At 35.4% G+C, this 21,847-nt stretch overlaps 1 protein-coding gene across 3 annotated transcripts in view; it reads left to right on the plus strand.

The window, feature by feature from the left end:
• UBE2K (ubiquitin conjugating enzyme E2 K) overlaps positions 1-21,033 on the plus strand; it is a 63,621-nt gene extending 42,588 nt beyond the window's left edge. For all 3 annotated transcript variants that reach the window (XM_055326547.1, XM_055326548.1, XM_055326549.1), the window contains 4 exons: positions 4,976-5,058; positions 14,993-15,092; positions 19,135-19,263; positions 19,560-21,033. In XM_055326547.1, the coding sequence (XP_055182522.1) occupies positions 4,976-5,058; positions 14,993-15,092; positions 19,135-19,263; positions 19,560-19,634 (387 nt within the window). In that variant the 3' untranslated portion in view covers positions 19,635-21,033. The remainder of the gene's footprint in view (positions 1-4,975; positions 5,059-14,992; positions 15,093-19,134; positions 19,264-19,559) is intronic.
• The last annotated feature ends 814 nt before the right edge of the window (positions 21,034-21,847 follow it).

Here is a 21,847-nt window from a genome sequence, read left to right on the forward strand (position 1 = left end):
CCAGACACAAAAGGCCACATATTATAAGATTTCATTTATATGAAACATTGGAAGAAGCAAATCCAGAGAGTCAAAAATTAGGTCAGTGGTTGCTTCACACTGGGGCTCTGTGAAGGAATGGGGAGTTACTGCTGATGGTTACACAGTTTGCTCTGTGAATATACTGAAAACCATCATGGAGTTGTGCACTTTAAATGGATGAATTATCTCTCAGTGAAAGTGTTTAAACATTTCCCTTTGTAATCTTATATAGCTCCAAAGTGATTACATAGCCCTGGCTCTTTTTCAAGACTTGATGTTTTATTTAATCATTGAAATCAGTTTTTTTTCATTTGTTTTTTAAAAGGTGTTATTTATTTATTTATGAGCGACAGAGGCAGAGACACAGGCCGAGTGAGAAGCAGGCTCCCTGCGGGGAGCCTGGTGTGGGACTCAATCCCTTGTAATATAAAAATAGAACTGTTGCTCTTCAGGCCACTACTATCCTAATTCCAGACATTCCATATTGAGGTTAGCTTCAAGATTTAGAAAAGTCTTCCTTTAATCATTCTAATGTGTCTCCCTCTGCCTTCAACTAATTAACCTTAGTTATAATTTAGTATTCTTTTAAATATGATATTCATCCCATTTATGGCATTAAGCTTTTGCAGTAAATGTTAATGAACATAATATAAATATATTCTTGATATGTATTACATTGATACGAATTTTTACTGATTAGTAAATATAATGGAAAAAGTGGGGAGTATTTGTAAATTTCTTGTGAAGACATTGTGTTCATATATGTTTAGTATGTAGGCTCAGGTTTAATTTTAAGCTTCATGAGATAAAAGTATTGAAGGTAGTTGATTATATTCTCTTACTTCTGTGCAACTAAAATTGTACAAGATTGATTGAAACTTACATTGATAACAGTGGTCACAGAGTATTTCCTGTTTATTATTCTGTAGTATATTATTAACCTGAAGAGCAGAATGTTTGCTTCTAGACAGAGAAGATATATCTTTGAGTCAGCTGAATATAGTGTAGAAGGAATTTAATCAATGCATACAACCAGTTTTATTTCTAAGGTGAATTATAATAAACTATTACTGAAAAACTCATTAAAATAGGAAAACTGTAGCTCTATGATTTGTCCAGTATGTATTAAAGGTTAGGTTATGAATTTTCCTGTTTTTTTTTCTTGATATTATAAACGTAGTTGTATATGTCAAATTTTTTTTTTTAAGATTTTATTTATTTATGAAAGACACAGAAACAGAGACATAGGCAGAGGGAGAAGCAGGCTTCCTGAGGGGAGTCTGATGTGGGACTGACTCAGTCCCGGATCTCAGGATCACGCCCTGGGCCAAAGGTAGTGACTCAACCACTGACCCACCCAGGCGTCCCTATATGTGAAATTGAGTATAAATACCATTTTTTAAAGATTTTTTAAAAAAGGTTTTATTTATTCATGAGAGACAGAGTAGGGCAGAAACACAGGCAGAGGGCTCCCAGGGAGCCCAACGTGGGACTCGATCCTGGATCCCGGGGTCACGCCCTGAGCCAAAGGCAGCCGCTCAACCACTGAGCCACCCCAGGCATCCCTAAATACCATTGCTAATAACTTTTAATGCATCTGCCCATCTGTATACACATATTTAAAATAGCAGTTTTTTTTGTACAATAAGTTTAGTTAAGGCTGGTTTAATATCATAACATCCTTGAGTTCCAAGGTTGAAACCGGAAATTCATGTGGGAGTGTGAGCTCGCGTTACCGTGAAATAGTTCCTGAAATGTTTGAACTAAATAGTGAATGAATAGGATACTGTCCTCCAGGAGGAGATAAGATTAGTGATGACCTCAGTATTGGTGTGCCAGTATAGATAATAATAGTCTCTTTCCTTCATTTTGGTCTGGTAACACTATGTTCATGGTGTTAAGATTTATTTCTATTCCCTGAGAGCCCCTCAAAAGTAATGAGGTGTTCTGAAGTTACCCAGATGGCACCATTAGTTTCATTTGTGAAAATAAGGAAGCTTGAATTATAATTAGTAAGTCGTCTTAATACTATATTTTGTACCTGTTTTTTAATCAGTGTCAACTATGACTGAAGTAGGTTATAATGTCATTGAATTCTTACTTACTCTTATGTTTCACCCCTTCCAAGTTTTTTTTTATTCTACATTTTTTGTTGATATACAACAGAGGTGTTAGCACTATGAGAGAAAGTGACAAATACAGTAGATATTAATTGGGTTTGGAATAATAGGACAAAATTCTGGGACACATGTGGATACCACTAGTGATATTAAGGCTTGAGAAAGAGAAATACATGAAAAATCTAAGAAATGAGGTAGTTGATACAGAATAACAAAAGAGGAATGGGAGATAAAAGAGTGGTTGATCACAGAAAAAACTAAGATAATTATATCTTATATCCATACTAGTGGATAATGGAGTGTCCTCTTGAAAATTTTTTTATTACATCATTTGCAAGTTCAAAGGTGTCTATTCCTAAAACTATAGATTTGTACAAAGTAACAAAGTAGTTTAAAAATTTTCTTGATCCTGCATATGTGCATATTTGTTTTCATATAGATCCTATAGAGATCATGTATTAAAGACTCTTTAAAAATCAAGACATCTAAAAAAAAAATCAAGACATCTTGGATCACTTGCATATCCCATAAACCTTCTAACGACTTAAGTAGTAATTTAAAATTCTTGGGGCCCCTAGCTGGCTCAGTCAGTGTAACATGTGCCTGTTTATCTCGGGGTTGTGAGTTTGAACCCCATGTTGAGTGTAGAAGTTACTTAAAAAAACTTTTCAAAAAATGAAATAAAATTCTTTTTCCAATGTTGAAAAGATTAAACCAATTTTCATTTTTTTTTAAGATTTTATTTATTTATTCATGAAAAGAGAGGCAGAGACATAGGCAGAGAGAGAAGCAGGCTCCCTGCAAGGGCATCATGCCCTGAGCCAAAGGCAGATGCTCAACCACTGAGCCTCCCAGGCATCCCCGATTTTCATTTTAAACTCACAAAATGCTGTAGTGTCCTTGAGTTACTGAGATTATGTCCTTGAGATTATGGCATTTGGTTATTTTATATCTTTATGCTTTAAACTCAATGAATGGTAGAAATTAAGATATGGATATTGTGGTTATATCTGTTATGAAGAGATGTTTGTTGTACATATGCCGTTTTTGCCTTTTTTCGATCTGCTCTATATTTGAGAGGCATGCTGGTTAGCTGTGTAATAGGTTTGTTATAATGTTGATAGCATATTCATTGAGTGTGAGACACTTTAGATACTTGGGATGCTCTAGTAAGCAGGATATATACTCAGCCTTTTAGGGAAGGCCAGACATAAAAGGTAGAGATCATAGAAGTGTTACCAATATGATGACATAGGAAAATACAGGGTGCTATGAGAACAGATAGGAAGAAGTGATATGGAAACTAAAAATTGAAGGATTAAATAGGAGTTAACCCGAGGAGGGCATCAAGATGTGTTATTGAGAGAAGAAACAGATATAAAAGACCCAAGGCAAAAAAAAAAAAAAGTTTTTTTTTTTTTTAAGATGATTTGAGATATAGGCTAGGGGTTAGTTTAAGGGTGCAGGCTTACGTAAAGGGAATGAGCAGTCATTCAGGGGCCTTAAGTAGGGTAATGAGTCAGTTATACTTTATCCTCTTGGTTTCAATGTCGAAAATGGATTGAAGGAAGCAGAACTGAAGGTATTAAAGTCTGTAAACTGTTCAGTAACCCAAGTATACAGTGATGGTCTTGTTTAATGAGTTGGTGATTCTGTGGATGAAGTAGATATCTTTGAAAGCAGTAAAATTATTCTAAGAATTAAAAAGGATCAAGGAATGAAAAAATCCCATCAATTTTAGGTGTTTTGAAGTAATTGGTAACTTGAAATGGTTTTTTAGCATATAAGTTAGTAATTAGGTAGGGAAGTAGTAACAGGTAGTATAGACAAATCGAGTCACAAGGAGTGAAAGCCATCTGCTTAGCTTCTTTTCATAAATGTCTTAGATTTGGAGCACATATTGACGAGTTAATTTTTGTAGAGTACTTACTTGACTTGGGGCACCTGGGTGGCTTAATTGGTTAATAAGCATCTGACTTTCAGGTCTTAATCTCAGTATGGTGAGGTCAGGCCCTAATTGGGCTTCACTCTGGGCATGGAGCCTACTTTAAAAAAAAAGCGGGGGGGGGGACATTGCTTGACTTATAGTAATTAATCTATTATTTGTAAAGGAGTTTTGACTCAAATGACTATTATATGTGTCAGATATAAAAATAATAATAATAGGTTCCCCCCAAAATAATAATTGTAATTGGTCCTTCAAACGCTCATAAGTAAGAACTGATGGACTCGATCAATTTCATTTCAAGGTGATCTGTTAGAGTTAGCATTTTCACTTTGTTGGCTTCTTATTCATCCATGCTAAGACAAATAGGTGATTAGAGACTTAGAATCTGAAATGATATTGTGTAAGTTTGCATGTTATTCTATTGCTAACTAGCTATTTGATTTTGGATAAATTTCTTAGACTCAAAGCCTCAGTCTCTCCTCAGTGCCAGTGCCTTTCAAATAAATTGTAAACACCTGGAATTGTTGGGTTTCTTTAGAGGTGGAGCATTTATTAAAAGGTTTAAAAAGAATTTTTGTCATTGACAACATTCAGTTTACTGAATGCTTTGTCTTCCACGCCCCTCCCTTCAGCTAGGCAAAATGATGGTAATGTAAGTATGGACTTTTTTTTAATCTGAGGTTTTCATTTTCTTGTAGTTATACTTGAACTATATGTGTTTTTGTTACTTAAAAACTCAAGTGTGTTTTATATTCTAGGTCCGGTTTATCACTAAAATATGGCATCCTAATATTAATCTGAGGTTTTCATTTTCTTGTAGTTATACTTGAACTTATATGTGTTTTATTTCTGTTACTTAAAAACTCAAGTGTGCTTTATATTCTAGGTCCGGTTTATCACTAAAATATGGCATCCTAATATTAGTTCCGTCACAGGGGCTATTTGTTTGGATATCCTGAAAGATCAATGGTAAGAGATTTTGAATTCACCTTCTTCCCTCTCAATCAGTTCCAAGGCTATATTTAGAATGTTACACATGTAATTGCCTCAGAACATAAGCATATATTATACTTTCTCTTATTTGGGCTGTGATTTTAAAACTTTATGACATCTCTTAAGTGCATATTCAAAAATGTGTTGGGATGTGTGGGTGCCGCAGTTGGTTAAGCGTCTGACTCTTGGTTTCAACTCAGGTCACAATCTCAGAGTCATAGCCCCAGCCCCACTTTGAGTCCCAAGATAAGCTCAGAGTCTGCTTGAGATTCTCTCTACCTCTTCCTTTACCCCTGCCATCACCTCTGCATGCGCACTTGGACTCACGATCTCTCTCAATAAATAATCTTTTTTTTTTTTTTTTGAAGTGTGTTAGAATTGAGATCACAGTGATTTTACATAGTGACTTATTAGGTAATGTCAGATGCTAGCTTTATATTTTGAAAAGTCTTGATTTCATTTATTGTAAATTTGGTTCTTTGCGATCTCTGGAAGATACTTGTGAAAGATTAAAAAAATTAAGTATTGAAGTAATCAGCTCTGATTTGGATGGAATATAGGCAACAAAAATGTTAAAAGTTATGTTAAGTGAGCTTAGTCAAGGTTCTCAAATTCAAAGAAATGAGTACCTGTCTTTGTAAGTGATATCTTTATTTGCATAGCACTTTATGGTGCTTTCAACATGTTTTGTCTGATTTGCTGTTAGTAGCAGAGTGTTTAGGAGTTCCTACCCTGGAGCCATTAAGTTCAAATCCTCACTCTGCTATTAATTCAGCTGTGGTCTTGAGCAAATTACCTAGACTTTGTGCCTTAGTGTCCTCATCTCACAAGATGGGGTTAAAACCTACTTCATAGGATATTAAAAGGATTAAGTGAATTGTTTTATGTAATTTTCTTAGAGTAGAGCCTGGCATATTCTAACAGTATGACTATAAAAAACTAAGACAAGAAGTATATAAAAGGACATCAGAATGGGCAAAAACACTAATAAGCTATGTGTTTGATTTGTTAAGAAAGGGAAAGAATGGAACCTGAACAAAGTGAAACAGGAATGACATATAATGTTTGTGTGATTTGGTTTATTTAGTCTGGATAAACAGACAAGAACTCTTGGTATGGTTTTGCTTTTCCATTCTAATAGAATATCTGAGTAAAGCCTCCTCCCTCGGATCGTCTCTTGGGGTCTGATTTCGTGATCTGTAGTCCATACCCTTAAACATTGAATAGTGTGGAATAGACCTTGTTTTATTCTGTCACTCTTTTATGTATTTTAAAATCTGTACAGTAGCTATACTGAATAATTTTAAAAATTTTATTTAAATTCAGTTCATTAACATATAATGTATTACTGGTTTCAGAGGTATAGAGGTCAGTGATTCATCAGCCTTATATAATGCCCAATGTTCATTACATCACATGCCCTCCTTAGTGTCCATCATCCAGTTACCCCATCCCTCCATCTTCCTCCTCTCCATCGACTGTCAGTTTGTTTCCTTTGATTGAGAGTCTCTTATGATTTGTCTCCCTCTCTGATTTCATCTTTTATTTTTTCCTTTCTTCCGCTATGATTCTGTTTTGTTTCTTGAATTCCACATCTGAGTGAGATCATGTAATTGTCTTTCTCTGACTTATTTTGCTTTGCATAATATACTCCAGTTTCATCCATGTCATGGTAAATGAAAGATTTCATTTTTTTAAATTGATGGCTGAATAGTAGTATACACACACACACCACATCTTCTTTACTCATCTGTTGATGGACATGATGGCTGTTGTGGAAATTGCTGCTATGTGCACGTGCCCCTTCAGATCACTACATTTGTATCTTTTGGTAAATATCCAGTAGTGCAATTGCTCGGTCGTAGGGTAGCTCTATTTTCCATTTTTTGAGGAACCTCCATACTTTTTTTCCAGAGTGGCTGCATCATTTGCATTCCCACCAACAGTGTAAGAAGGTTCCCCTTTCTTCACATCCTCACCAACATCTGTCTTTTATTTACTTATTAATTTTAGCCATTCTGGTCAGCGTGAGGTGGTATCTCATTGTGGTTTTGATTTGTATTTCCCTGATGCCGAGTGATGTTGAGTATTTTTTCATCTGTCTGTTGGCCATTTGTATGTCTTTTTAGGAGAAATGTCTTTTCATGTTTTCTGCCCATTTCTTGATTAGATTCTGTCATTCTTTTATTTTGTGACTTTTCACATTTTGTAGGCCTCAGTGTTTTTATCCATAAAGTTATCTCAGAGTCCTCTTATAGTAGATTGGTCATTCAGTGATACTAATGAATTTTTGCAGACATTGTACTTCTTTCACTTGGTTTCTGGGACATTAGTTCTTCTATTCTCCCCTTTCTGTGCCTATTCCTGGACTCCTTAACTATTTCCTCCCTCGTTTCTAGGAGCTTTGCAAATGAGAATACCTTGGGCCTCTCTTTACTTCTGCTGCTTTTCATCTGTACTCACTTCCTTGATATGCTCATCTGATTTTAAATACCAGCAACTTATAAATTTATCTTTCTTGAACTCCAGACTCATATTCTCATGTCTGCTTAACATCTCTACTTCAATATGTGTGTAGTAGACATCTCAAACATGTTGAAAACTGAATTGATGTTCCCCCAACCCAAAACCTGTATCACTTCATCTAAGTTACTGGCAGCTACATTCTTGCATTTGTTCTGGTCAAAACCTCATCATGATCCTTGGTTCTTATTTCTCTGGTACCCTGTACTCTGTTTATAAATCTGTTGGTAAAACCTCCAAAATTTTATTAGCAGTTTCACTATTACTACCTGGCCCGAGTCACATTACCTCTTTCCTGGATGATTACTGTAGCCTGCCTCTCTGCTTCTGATTTTACCCTCCTCAGCAGTTCTCGGCAGCCAGAATGATACTTATCTCTCTGCTCCTCCTGACATCCCCTTTTAAAAACAAATAAAGCTCCAGACTAAAATTTTCCACTGACTTCCCTTTTTGTTCAGAATTAAGCCAGCAATAACCGCACTTCTGATTATCTCCCTATAGACAGTTGAAAGATTATGGTATATTATGTAGAAAGAGAACTTGGCACTTTTGTACTGAAACACTTTTTGTCAACTGTCCCATTTCCTTAGGCTGGTGTGAAATAGCTGAATTTAGTCTCATTTCATATTTATATAATTGTAATATTTAAAAATGTCAAAGACACATTGGATTAAAATAGGTGAGATTAGGTATACATGGATATCTAATACCCTAAGCTGCCTCCCACCAGATTTATTGAGGTATAATTGGCAGTGGTTATTCATGTTTATTTAGCTTCAGAGCTGGAATTTGGTAAAGAAAACTACAGGATAATAATATTCAGAAAAATAAGGGATGCCTGGATGGCTCAGTCGTTGAGCGGTTGAGCGTCTGCCTTTGGCTCAGGGCGTGATCGTGGGATCCTGGAATCAGGTCCCACATCGGGCTCCCCACGGGGAATCCACTTCTATCTCTCCTGAATAAATAAATAGAATATTTTAAAAAAAGAAAATAAATTGAATAAACATTGAGTAATTTCTAGGTGTACTAGAAAAAATTTGTCTTGGTCTTTTGTTAATACATGTAGATGGTGAGTTACCTTTAATGTTTAACAACTCTATGTTAGTATGGTTTATTTTTTTAACTCCACAATGTGTCCTAGGTAGAAACTATTTTCTGATGTTTTTCCACTGACAACCTATTAGGTAGGACTATAGGTGTCTATTTACCTGGGGAAATAGAAGAAAACGACTACACATAAAAATTGTACTTAAATGTGGGCAGCCGGAGTGGCTCAGTGGTTTAGCGCCACCTTCAGCCCAGGACGTGATCCTGGAGACCCGGGATCGAGTCCCATGTCGGGCTCTCTACATGGAGCTTACTTCTACCTCTGCCTATATCTGCCTCTCCTCTCTGTGTCTCTCATGAATAAATAAATAAAATCTTTAAAAAAAATTTGTACTTAAGTGATATTGTCCTTCTAAAAGACATGAACAGGCATTAAGAGAATACCTAGATGGTTGATAAGCAGTGCTTAGCATTATTAGTCATCAGGGAGATGCAAATTAAAATTACAATTAGATACTACTACACACTTATAAATAGTTCTCGTGGTCTGATGGTAGGAATGTGGTTCAACCACTCAACCTGCAGTATCCACCAAAGCTAAATATGTACCTTTGATATGGCCTAGCAATTCCACTTCTAGGTCTCTATGCAAGAGAGATGAATGCATTTGTCCACTAAAAGACTTGTACAAGAGTATTTATAGCACATTTAATCAATAACCCAAATGTCCATCAATAAGAAAATGGATACTAATGGAATAATTATACAATGAAATGCTACACAGCAGTTAAAAAAAAAGCATATTAACATGAACAACATGGATAATTCTCACAGACATGCTGAGTGACCAAAGCCAGACACAAAGAAGCATATATTGTATGATTCTGTTAACAAATTCAAAATAAACCAAAACTAATTTATGATGATTGAAAGCCCTACTGAGTCTGTGTGCATAAATATTTAATTAGTCCTCTTAACTGTTTATTGAGATCTGAGCAAAATTAATTTACTGAAGATAGGTTTGCAAGGTACATCATCCACTGACTATTAAAATTAGCTAAAAAAATAAAAATAAAATAAAATAAAATAAAATAAAATTAGCTGACACATTTTGAAATTTTACATTCTTATTTGCCTGTTAGGAATTGTTTTTTCCACACAATCCTAAAAATCTCAGTGTATTATTAATTTAGTCAGTACTATGTAAAAAGAACAGTAAATGTAATGAAAGATTGTATTTTCACTTGTATACTTTTTCACATTACTAAATTTAGATTTAAAAATTAATGTAGAGCAGTCAAAAAATACGCACATTTCTTTACACTATCAAATATGCTATATTTTCTACAGTATTTAAAGCCAGAAGACTAGGTTTTGGTTTGATAATAATTTAATTACAACTGGTTATTAATTTCTTGTCCAGCTTTTTAAAACTTTGCATTTAGGGTATTTTTTCCCTCTAGCATCTAGTATTTATTTATTTATTCATTTTACCTGCACCTACTCTTAAATATTGTGTGTGTGTGTGTGTGTGTGTGTTTTAAGGGAGGGGTGAAGAAGGAGAGGGAGAGGGGAGAGAATTCTATGCAGACTCCACACCCAGTGCAGAACCCAACATGGGGCTTGATCTCACAACCCTGAGATCATGACTTGAGCCAAAATCAAGAGTCCTACACTTAACCAGCTGAGTCCATTTTTTGTTTTTATTGAAGTGTAGTTGACATACAATATTAGTTTCAGGTTTCATTTAGGTATCTTTTAGCCAACTAATTTTTTTAAGATTTTATTTATTTATTCATGAGGGACACAGAAGCAGAGACACAGAGGGAAAAGCAGGCGCCATGCTGAGCCACCCAGGGATCCCACCAACTAATTCTTAATAGCTGATAAATACCTCCCCTAATATTTCATTATTAAAAATTTTAAGCATACAAAAAAACCATAACTTTTTCTCATTGAGATTGTTATGAATCAAATCTAAGATTTTTTTTTCTTCCATATTGAGAGCAAAGTGTCCCTTTCAGCATTCATCTTTAGGTCCTTAGTTTCTGATTTTTTGAAGTTGTAAGTCCAGGGGTTTATAATAGTTTGTGTATTCCAAATTAAGATACTATAAATAAAAGAAGTAGAAAGTATTATAATAAGAATTTACAAATCCGTAAGGGAAGAGCTTCTCACTTTAAAAAAAGTTTTTTATATTGTAAAATACATATGACACAATTTATCATCTTAGTTTTTTTAATTGACATATATAACATAAAATCTTAACTGTTTCAAGTAAGTGGTAAGTGTACAGATGAGTATTATTAAGTATATTCATAGTGTCGTGCTACCAGTCTCTAGGACTTAATTTTTTTTAAAGCAGTACTAGGTTCACAGCAAAATTGAGAAGAAGGTATAGAAATTTCCCATATACATATGCATAGCCTCCTCCATTATCAACATCTTCTATCAGAATGGTAAATTAGTTGCAGCTGATGAATCTGCATTGACATCTCTCAGTCACCCAAGTCCTTTTGTCTGTATTATGATTCACTCTTGGTATTGTCTATTCTGTGCATTTGAACAAGTGTATGATGACATGTATCCATCATTGTGTACAGTGTATTTTCAGCACTCTAAAAATGTGCTCTGTGCTCTCTTCATCCTTCTACCCTACTCCCTTCCACCTTTTCATCTTTTGAACCTGAATCTATACCTTTTAAATAATAACTTCCCATTTCTCTCACCCTCCAACCTATGACAACCACCATTCTACTTTCTGTCTCTCTGAATTTGACTTTTCTCGGTACTTCGTGAATCATAGTGGCTTCACTTAACATAATGTCATCAGGCTTCATTCACATTGCAGCATGTGTCTGATTTGTCTTCCTTTTTTAAGGCTGAATAATATTCCATTGTGTGTATGTATATACCACATTTTGTTCATGGGTTGATGGAAATTAGTTACTTCTACCTTCTGGCTATTGTGAATAATGCTTGTTATGAACATGGGTGTACAAATATCTGAGTCCCTGCTTTCAGTTATTTTGGATATGTACCTAGAAGTGGAATTGTTAGATCATGTAGTAATTCTATGTTTATTTTTTTTGAAGAATTGCTATACTGTTTTCTGTAATTGTTCCATGCATAAGGACTCCAATGAGTCCACATCTTCACCATCAGCTATTATTTTTGTTTTCTTAACATCCTAACAGATGTGAGGTAGTATTTCATTATTTGATTTGTTTCCCTAAGGGTTAGTGATACTAAGCATCTTTTCATGCACTTATCAGGTAATTTCTATATCTTCTCTGGAGAAATGTTTGTGGTCCTTTCTTATTTTTTAATTGGGTTTTGTTGTTGAGTGATAGGAGTTATATATTTCAGAGATTAACCCTTTATCAGATACATGATTGGCATATATTTTCTCACATTCTCTGGCGTGCTTTTCATTTTATCCTTTGCATAGGAGGTTTTTCTCTCTACATAGTTAATTTTGCTATTAGACCAATTTCCCTGTTTTTTCTTTTGTTGCCTGTGCTTTTGATGTCCTATCCAAGAACTCATTGTCAACTCCAGTGTCATGAAGCCTTCCCCTATGTTTTATTTTAAGAGTTGGATAATTTGGGACAGCCCAGGTGGCTTAGCGGTTTAGCGCCGTCTTTAGCCCAGGACATGATCCTGAAGACCCGGGATCGAGTTTCATGTCGGGCTCCCTGCAGTGGAGCCTGCTTCTCCCTCTGCCTGTGTCTGCTTCTCTCTCTCTCTCTCTTCTTTTTCTCTCTCTTCTCTTTCATGAATAAATAAAATCTTTAAAAAAGAGAGAGTTGTATAATTTTAGCTTTTGCACTTGGGTCTTTGATCCATTTTCACTTAATTTTTATGTATGTGTAAAAGGATCCAAATTCATGTTTTTGAGGGCTCAAGTTTTAAAAATATTTTGACTTATTGAGATATATAAGCTATGTGTGTATTAGGTTTTGCTCAGATTTGTGAGATTGAAATAGCTTTTATTTTATGTTTTCTTATTTTTATTGCAACTTAAAATTATTGTGAGTTTATTTTTTTTTAAAGAGTTTATTTACTCATCTGACTGAGTATGCATGAGTGAGGGGAGGGACAGAGGGAGAAGCAGACCTCCCACTGATCAGGGAGCCAGATGTGGGGCTCCATTCCAGATCCCAGGATCATGACTTGAGCCAAAAGCAGATGCTTAACAGAAGGAGCCACCCAGGTGCCCCAAATTATTGTTAGTTTAATAATTGTTTTAGTATGAAATACTTCCTTGAAGGGTGCCTGGGTGTCTTGGTTTAAGTGTCTGCCTGCTCCTCCCTCTCCCTCCACCTGCCACTCCCCCTGCTTTTGTGTGTGCCTGTGCACACTCTGTCAAATAAAATCTTAAAAAAAAAAAAAAACCTTCCTTGAATGAAGATTTTTCTTTAGTATTCAGATAAATTTCCTTGAAAGAAATAATTGTATTAATTAAAAATTATATAACTTAAGATTTTATTTATTTGAGAGAGAGGAGGGGGGTGCGCGTGAGCAGGGGAGAGGGGTAGAGGGAGAGAAGCAGATTCCCATTGACCAGGGAGCCCCAGGGTTCTGAGATTGAGCCCTGCATTGGCCTCTGTACTCAGGGGAGTCTGCTTCTTCTCCCTCTGCCCCCTTCATTTTTCCCCCTGACTCATGCTCTTTCTCTTTTAAATAAATATATAAAATCTTTAAAAAAAATTCTGTTCTCTTTTATGCTAGTTTAGCATTTCAGCTAATTTTTGTGTTCTGACCAATTTTTCCTATTCTTGTAAGCCTTTCTAAAAGGGTAGATTGATCAATAAAAAATTTTACTCTGATTGCATTTTAGATGGTTCATTTGTAAGTAATTTTTAATTAATATATGATACAGATCTACAGTTGTGTACTGATTTTATTGTTTTAAAACAGCCTTTCCTTTCTTTTCTTTTCTTTCTTTCTTTTCTTTTCTTTTCTTTTCTTTTCTTTCTCTTTCTTCTCTTCTCTTCTCTTCTCTTCTCTTCTCTCTTTCTTTTCTCTTTTCTTTTTTTAAGATTTATTTATTTTAGAGAGGGAGGGAAAGAGTCTTAAGCAGACTTTGCATTGAGAGAGCCTGACATGGATCTGTGTCACAACCTTGAGATCACTACCTGAGCTAAAACCAAGAGTTGAACACTTAACTGACTGGGCCACCCACATGCCCCTAGAACAGCCTTTCTTAATTAGCTCAAACTGTAATCCGTTAAAGCAGTATTTCTGAGATATTAGGTTGCATAAGAATCACTTGGAGTGCTTGTTATAAATCACCCTAGAGTTTCTGGTTCAGTAGGTCTGGGATGAGACTGAAGATTTTCATTTCTTAAAGTTCCCCAGGTGATGTTGATACTACTGGTTGGTGAAACTACACTTTATGAGATACAGTGCCTTAAGGCGTCCATTGTTGGTAAAAAAATTAACTTTTATTGTAATCATCTAGGATGGTGACGTCCTGGAAAATTGAGAAAAAAGTGACTCAGTAATTTTCTCTGTTCCATGGTTATAATGAAGAATCCATTTGAAAAAGATTTAGAATGATCTAATTTGTATGGTTAAAATGGGTATATTGGGGGGTGCCTGGCTAGCTCAGTCAGTAGAGCACGTGACTCTTGAACTCGGGGTTTTGAGTTTGAGCCCCACGTTGGGTGTAGAAATTACTTAATAAAATGGGCTTATTATTTAATACTCTTCAGCATTTTATGTATTTCATTGTTGTGTTTGTATTTATAAATATTTCTGTATTGATCAAAGAGTTCCTTAACAGAAATGCTAAGAATCCTTGCTCTTTGTAGATAACATTTTTTAGATAAATATTTGCTTTATATAGGTGCGTAACTTAACTGATATATTTAAAGCAAATAACTTGCTCTAGTTCAGAATGTTATGAAATGATTTCAGGTTTTCTTGAAAATAAGGAATATTTGCTTGATGGTATCTTATGTGTTTTTGGAGTGGCATTGAAAGAAAGTTACATGTACTAGTTTACCACTTTATGTCTAGAGAAATGGATGGAAAGTCAAGTCAGTGAGTAAAGCTGACCAAAAGGATATTGGCAACAATAAGAAAAGTAAGTCCGGTTCAGTCAGGATAGTTTGAATTGCTCTTAGAAATAGAAAGACTCATTCGTTCATTATAAAGTCAAGGAGAAAAAAATATGATAGGCAGATATATAAATTTCATATAACTTAGTTATATGATTAAGATAAAAATCTAGATTATTTTTAGCTCCAGTAGTTTTTATATTCAGAAAATCACTTAACTTTTGTCACGCTGCATGTTCTTAACTGAGATATTTTCTTGTTTTGTTTTTCAGGGCTGCAGCAATGACTCTCCGCACGGTATTATTGTCCTTGCAAGCCCTTTTGGCAGCTGCAGAACCGGATGATCCACAAGATGCAGTAGTAGCAAATCAGGTAAGACTTGCCTGTACTTACCTATGCTTTTCTACTACTGTAGTGATTGCAGTGTTAACACATGAGCATAGTTCTATTTAGAAAGACTAAATTTGGAAATGGTTTTCTTTCTCATGGTAAGATTATTTTGTCAGATGTAATAGCGAAAACCTACTGATTTTTAATACACTAATTGAGTATATGATGCTTTTTAAAAAACTATTAATGGAAATTTTCAAGCACAATGTCAAAAGATTTATATAGTGAACACGCATATTCCTACCTGCATCTGGATTCTGTGATTAGCATTTTACTATACGTGCTTTATCATGTGCGTATGTATCTATCCATCCCTCCATTTAGTGATAATCCTTCCCTGGTAATTTTAACCAGCTCTTGCTGTGACTGAAGTGGCATAGTGTAAAAGTTACCAAGGATCTTAAAATTGCCAGATGGAATAAATATTTTTTAGTTTTGATCTTTCAGTTGATGTGATCTCCAAGGCAGAGGTCCACAAATTACACCTAGAGTTACTGTTTTTGTAAATAATGTTTTATTGGAATACAACCACATCCATTTGTTTAACTTATCTGGTCCTGTGAGAAACCCTGTTCTACGCCATTAGGATTTACTGAGCTTTTTTTTTTTTTTTTTTTTTTTTAATTTTTATTTATTTATGATAGTCACACAGAGAGAGAGAGAGAGAGGCAGAGACACAGGCAGAGGGAGAAGCAGGCTCCACGCACCAGGAGCCCGATGTGGGATTCGATCCCGGGTCTCCAGGATCGCGCCCCGGGCCAAAGGCAGGCGCCAAACCGCTGCGCCACCCAGGGATCCCTACTGAGCTTTTTTTTGTCCCCCACCTGGAATTCTTTTCTTCTCTTAACTTCTAACATATTACTCTCTTCTCATCTTGGTAGTTGTAGTTGTTCCTTCTTAGTTCCTACAATTATTTCTTTTCTTCCTCCTAAAAAGAGTTCCTTGGTTTAGACATCATTCCTTTTACTTTTACTGTTGTATATGGTCACATGGATGATCATATCTACACTGATACTATCACCTGTAAGTTGAGAAAATGTTTAGGCATTACCTCTCCTTGAGTGCAAGAGCCTGTTCAGAACTGGATAGTTATATATGTTTCATGGATACCTCAGCATAGCATTCCCAAAACTGAATGTAGAATCTTAAATCCTCGGGGCAGTGCGGGTGGCTCAGTGGTTTAGTGCCGACTTCAGCCCAGGGCGTGGTCCTGGAGACCTGGGATCGAGTCCCACATCAGCTCCCTGCATGGAGCCTACTTCTCCCTCTGCTTATGTCTGTGCCTCTCTCTCTCTCTGTGTCTCTCATGTATAAATAAATAATCTTAAAAAAAAAAAAAGAATCTTAAATCCTGCGAACTCGACCATCCTTCTATGATACCATCGCCTGTTTAGTTAAGTATCCAAGCCACAGACTTGAAATTCTCTGTGCCTTCTTTTCTCTTGGTGAGTCTATTCCCAATATCTCTCTCATACTTCTCTGATTGGCCTTAGTTCACATTTTAAAAAATGTCTTAGTTCAACTGCTCTGAGAGCTGTCCCTTCCTTCATCTACTTGATAGCAGTGAGCTTTTTAAAATAGAAATCTTACTTTATTACTAAAAACTTACTAGAAGCTCGGATATCACCTACTTGGTAAATCCAGATTCTTTGGTTTGCAGAGTTTTTCCATGATTTGAACTGTCCACAAAACCAGCTTCATCTCCTAAATTCTTATTATTCCTCAGACTCCTGTTTTTTATGGAGTCCTGCTTTTTTTAAGATGTCATTCATTTCTACCCATCAGTTCACCTGGTCTGCTATGTTTCCTCTGCCTGGTTCCTATTAATAAACCTGTTCCTTTCCCTTGAAAAGCTGTTTGCTCTGGGGTACCTGGGTGGCTCAGAGTTGAGCATCTGCCTTTGGCTCAGGTTGTGATCCTGGTCCCTGGGATCGAGTCCTGTATCAGGCTAGCCTCTCTCTCTTCCTCTCTCTCTCTCTCCCTCCCTCTCTGTCTCATGAATGAATAATTAAGATCTGAAAAAAAATATTCACTCCTTATTTTGTGTATATCCTTATTAATATAATATTTGTTTCAGAGTGCTTAGAATTAGGGTTTTACATGCTATATATATGTGCTGTTCGTTCGCTTTTGGTAGTCAGCATGGCTTGAAATCTCAGCTTTGATTTTCTGTGGAGTTATGAGCCTCAAGGGCTGAGGCTGGACATAGAACTTTCTCCAGCTCCTAGAACAGTTCAATAATTTGACATATATCCTTGTTTAGAATTCGCAAGAATTCTTATTACAAGTAGAAACTAGATGTATTATTTTAATATATAATAGAAGCATATCATTCTTAGAATACTCAATACATATAATTTTACTTATTTTTCAAAAGATTTTACTTATTTTATTCATGAGAGAGACAGAGAGAAACAGAGACATAGGCAGAGTGAGAAACAGGCTCCCTGCAAGGGATGCCAGCACTCCAGAATCAGGCCCTGAGCCGAAGGCAGATGCTCAACCACTGAGCCACCCACGCATCCCCATGTAAAGTACTTTTAAAAGGAATACTAAAGTGAATTGAACAGTTATTTTAAATATATATACTTCCATTATTAAGTAATGTTGGTTCCAAAGTATTTAAGAATAAATTTATCTGGGCAGCCTGGGTGGCTCAGCGGTTTGGTGCCACCTTCAGCCCAGGGTGTGATCCTGGAGACCCAGGATCAAGTCTCACGTCAAGCTCCCTGCATGGAGCCTGCTTCTCCCTCTGCCTATGTCTCTGCCTCTCTCTCTCTTTCTCTGTATCTCTCATGAATAAATAAATAAAATCTTTTTAAAAAAAAATAAAAGTACTGTATGGTGGGTTCATAAACATCTCAAAACATGGTATAAATTAAAATACTGCATATTAGAGCATCTGGTTGACTGACTCAGTCTGTGGAGCATGCAACTCTTGATCTCAGGATTGTAAGTTTGAGCTCCATGATGGGTGTAGAGATTACTTAAAAATCTTGTTTTTTCCTTTAAGTTGGCTCCATGCCCAACATTGAGCCAGAACTCAAAACCCCAAGTAAAAGAGTTGCATGCTTTACCTCTGAGCCAGCCAGGTGCCCCCAAAATAAAATCTTTTTTAAAAAGCCTTTGCACATGGTATTTTCTTGAATCACTGTATACCAATACAGTTTCAGCAAAATAGCAAAGTCCACTTGTATTCTATTCTGAGCTGTGGTTAATATGAAAGTTGGTTTGCCTGGGTGGCTCAGTGGTTGAGTGTCTGCCTTCGGCTTTGGGGCATAATCCTGGGGTCCAGGATTGAGTTCTGCATCGGGTTCCTGCATGGAGTCTGCTTCTCCCTCTGCCTGTGTCTCTGCCTCTCTCTTTCTCTCTTGTCTCCCTCATGAATAAATAAATTTAAATATATATATATGAAAGTTGGTCACATTTGTTAGTTAATGTCCCTACAATTTTAGAAGCAAATAATTCTCTTTGGTTGTATAATGTTTGACACTTTGCAGTGTTTAGAAAAATGTGTGTACATCACTTCACTGGTATTAGTTTTCTGCTACTGATATCTATTGAAATTGGAGATTAAAATTGGTAAGTATAATTGCTCCTTTTTTCTTTTCTTTTTTTTGGTCAACATTTGTGAATCAGAGCTTCAGGTCAGACTTTTTTTCTTGAGTGACCTTGTTTGCAACAGAAAGTTGAATCAATCACATTTTATTTATTTATTTGTTTATTATTTTATTATTTTATTTATTTATTCATGAGAGACAGAGAGAGAGAGATAGAGATAGAGAGGCAGAGACGCAGGCAGAGGAGAAGCAGGCTCCATGCAGGAAGCCCGATGTGGGACTCTATCCCGGATCACGCCCTGGGCTGAAGGCGATGCTAAACCCCTGAGCCACCAGGGCTACCTAGAATCAATCACATTTTAAATGTAAATTATTTTTACTTAGAAAAAGCCAGTTCTTAGGTCATTAAGTATTGAATATTGTGACTGCATTGTCACGTTGTTCAATTTTTTTCTTCATTATAGTACAAACAAAATCCCGAAATGTTCAAACAGACAGCTCGACTTTGGGCACATGTGTATGCTGGTGCACCAGTTTCTAGTCCAGAATACACCAAAAAAATAGAAAACCTATGTGCTATGGGCTTTGATAGGGTAAGTACCAAAAAGCTTGCTTTTCTGATGTAGTTATTGATTTCAAATTATTGCTGCAAATCCTTGGCTGACAAAAGTCGTTCAAAGATGCTATAAATCAGGTTTTATAAACTTTCTTCTGTTATTATAATCAGTGATTTTTTTTTTCCTTTGGCTAATTCCAGTCATTGGTTTAGAAGCTTGTTACGCACTACAGATACAAGGTGTGATTTTTCGATATGAAGACAGTGCATGATTCAGTATTTTAAAAATATTTTGAGATTTGATTTTTTTTTTGTCCCCTTTCTTCCCTACAGAATGCGGTAATAGTGGCCTTGTCTTCAAAATCATGGGATGTAGAGACTGCAACAGAATTGCTTCTGAGTAACTGAGGCATAGAGAAAGAGCTGCTGATATAGTCAAGCTTGCCCCTCTTGAGGAGCATCAACATCTGTTATTTTTAGGATTCTGCATAGATTTCTTTTAAACTGGCATTCTTGCCTAATGATGTTATCTAGGCACCATTGGAGACTGAAAAAAAAATCCCTGCTCTGTAAATAAAACTAATTAAACGTCTGTGTAAATTTAAAAAGGGGAAATACTTTAATTTTTTTTTTCTTAATAGTGTAAAAATTCTTTGAGCTAAGCTAAAACCATGGAAAAAACATGCTACTTTAGTGTTTAGCAGTGTACCAAGACTAGCAAGAGTTTGCTTCAGGATTTCGTTGAATAATTAAGATAATATTTTGAGTGTGTCAGGGCCATTCAAATTGTTGGTGTTGCATCACAGCTACCTTAACTGTTTTTAATATGGATCCTCTGTGCCTGTGAATTTACTTGCATGCTTGTACTTGACTTCTTAGGATGGGTAGCTGAAAAGACCACCATTTTAAGCATTTGAGAATTCTTAAATATGAGATTTATCCAGAATTGAAGATGGTGACCTATTCAGAGCCTTTTTGTCCTTGTCAACAGACTAGGACACCATATCTATTTTTCCCCTTCTTACCACACACAGCTAATATTCTAATAGTAAATTTCTCTATATTTGGTGGGGAAATATGCCGAGGGACAGTATCCCTTGCTCCATTTTTAGGTCATACATTTGGAATGTTTTGTTATAGCTCCTCACTATTAAAACTTTCCAATGTGAGTAATAATGTAAAAATGGAGCTGCCAATTTTGTTCCTCTTGCAAAAATAGTAAATACTTGTTGCAGTATTCCCAAGATTTAATGAAAGAACCTAACTTAGTTTTTCAGTGAATTTGACATCTTTCTATTTTTAAACTGATGAAATTTTCTTTGAGAACTTGAAATGATGCAATCAACTATTGGCAGTTTTTTAGCCTAATTTTGGCTTTACAGAGATTACTTTATCAGGTACTTTAAAAGTCACTCTTGATTGCATTTGCCCCTATTGACACATGAAAGCTGTGTGGTGTTCTACTGTACATACTTCAGATACACATAGGAATAGAAGTGTGTTATAAATCTAGCTTTCTTTATGATGTTTCTGATAATATGAGAATTGAAAACTTTACCTTTTCTTGTACATAGTCAGACTTTCTATTCGTATTAAAGTTACATTTCATTCTAAGTTCAAAAGTTTGAAAATTATTAGTTTTGCAAGCTCAAACACTAATGTGACCATTTTATGAAGACTGAAATGGATTTATGCAGGCAGTTCTATACATAGAAACAGTTCTTATTAAATTTTCAGGACCAATGCAGAATAACAAAAATGTAATGGAATGAGAATGAATTAAAGTAAGGCTGTATATTGAAAGTCATATTTATAAAAGGTTTGCTTTCTTCAAGTGTTATTTATCCTAAATTATAATCATTAAGTGTTTGGAAAATAGTTTTGAACCATAAATTCAGCATAATTTCATTTGACTTCTCCATAATCTTAGAAGCAATAAAAGAACCATTATTAAATATATTGTAATATTAAAGATGTGAAGGTTCTTCCAAAAACTTGTAAGGCTTTCCTAATTAATAGTAAACTCTTGTAGTTGATATTATTGCATACTAAACACAAGTTGCTATGTTTTTTTCCCCTATATATTTGCTTAAGCATAAATTTCTTTATACAATCACCTCCTTTAATTGTTATAGTTTAGTTACTTTCTAAAGATGCCAAAGGAAACAAGATTTTTCTTTATTTATTTTAAATAGCTAAAACCTTGTACTTTTCTTTATATTTTGAAGTAAGGTTGGGATTGTGTGAAAATGTGGGCAGCTTTGTTCCACTATTGGTTAGTTTGTTTTGTTTTGTTTTGTTTTGTTTTGTTTTAGTGGAGGGTTGGTTTGGTAATATTTGGATTATTTTAAATATCAAACACATCTACCCAATTAACTATTTGCATATATTATCAGGGTATATTTAATTGTCCTGTGGTTAGAAAAAGAGAATGAACTCAGAGGTTACTAAGGTCAAGCATTACATACTTAGCTCTTGGAGGCAGCTATACCTTTATACCTTGCCTTTGATTTTTATGCACATTAGCCCCATAGGTAATCTCATCCAACTATACTTCAACATCCTCAGTGCCCAGGAAATTGAAAAGAATAATATTTGGTATGAGAGGTTCTCCATAATGC

Source organism: Nyctereutes procyonoides, unplaced genomic scaffold, assembly GCF_905146905.1.
Source record: "Nyctereutes procyonoides isolate TBG_1078 unplaced genomic scaffold, NYPRO_anot_genome, whole genome shotgun sequence".
Taxonomy (NCBI): domain Eukaryota; kingdom Metazoa; phylum Chordata; class Mammalia; order Carnivora; family Canidae; genus Nyctereutes; species Nyctereutes procyonoides.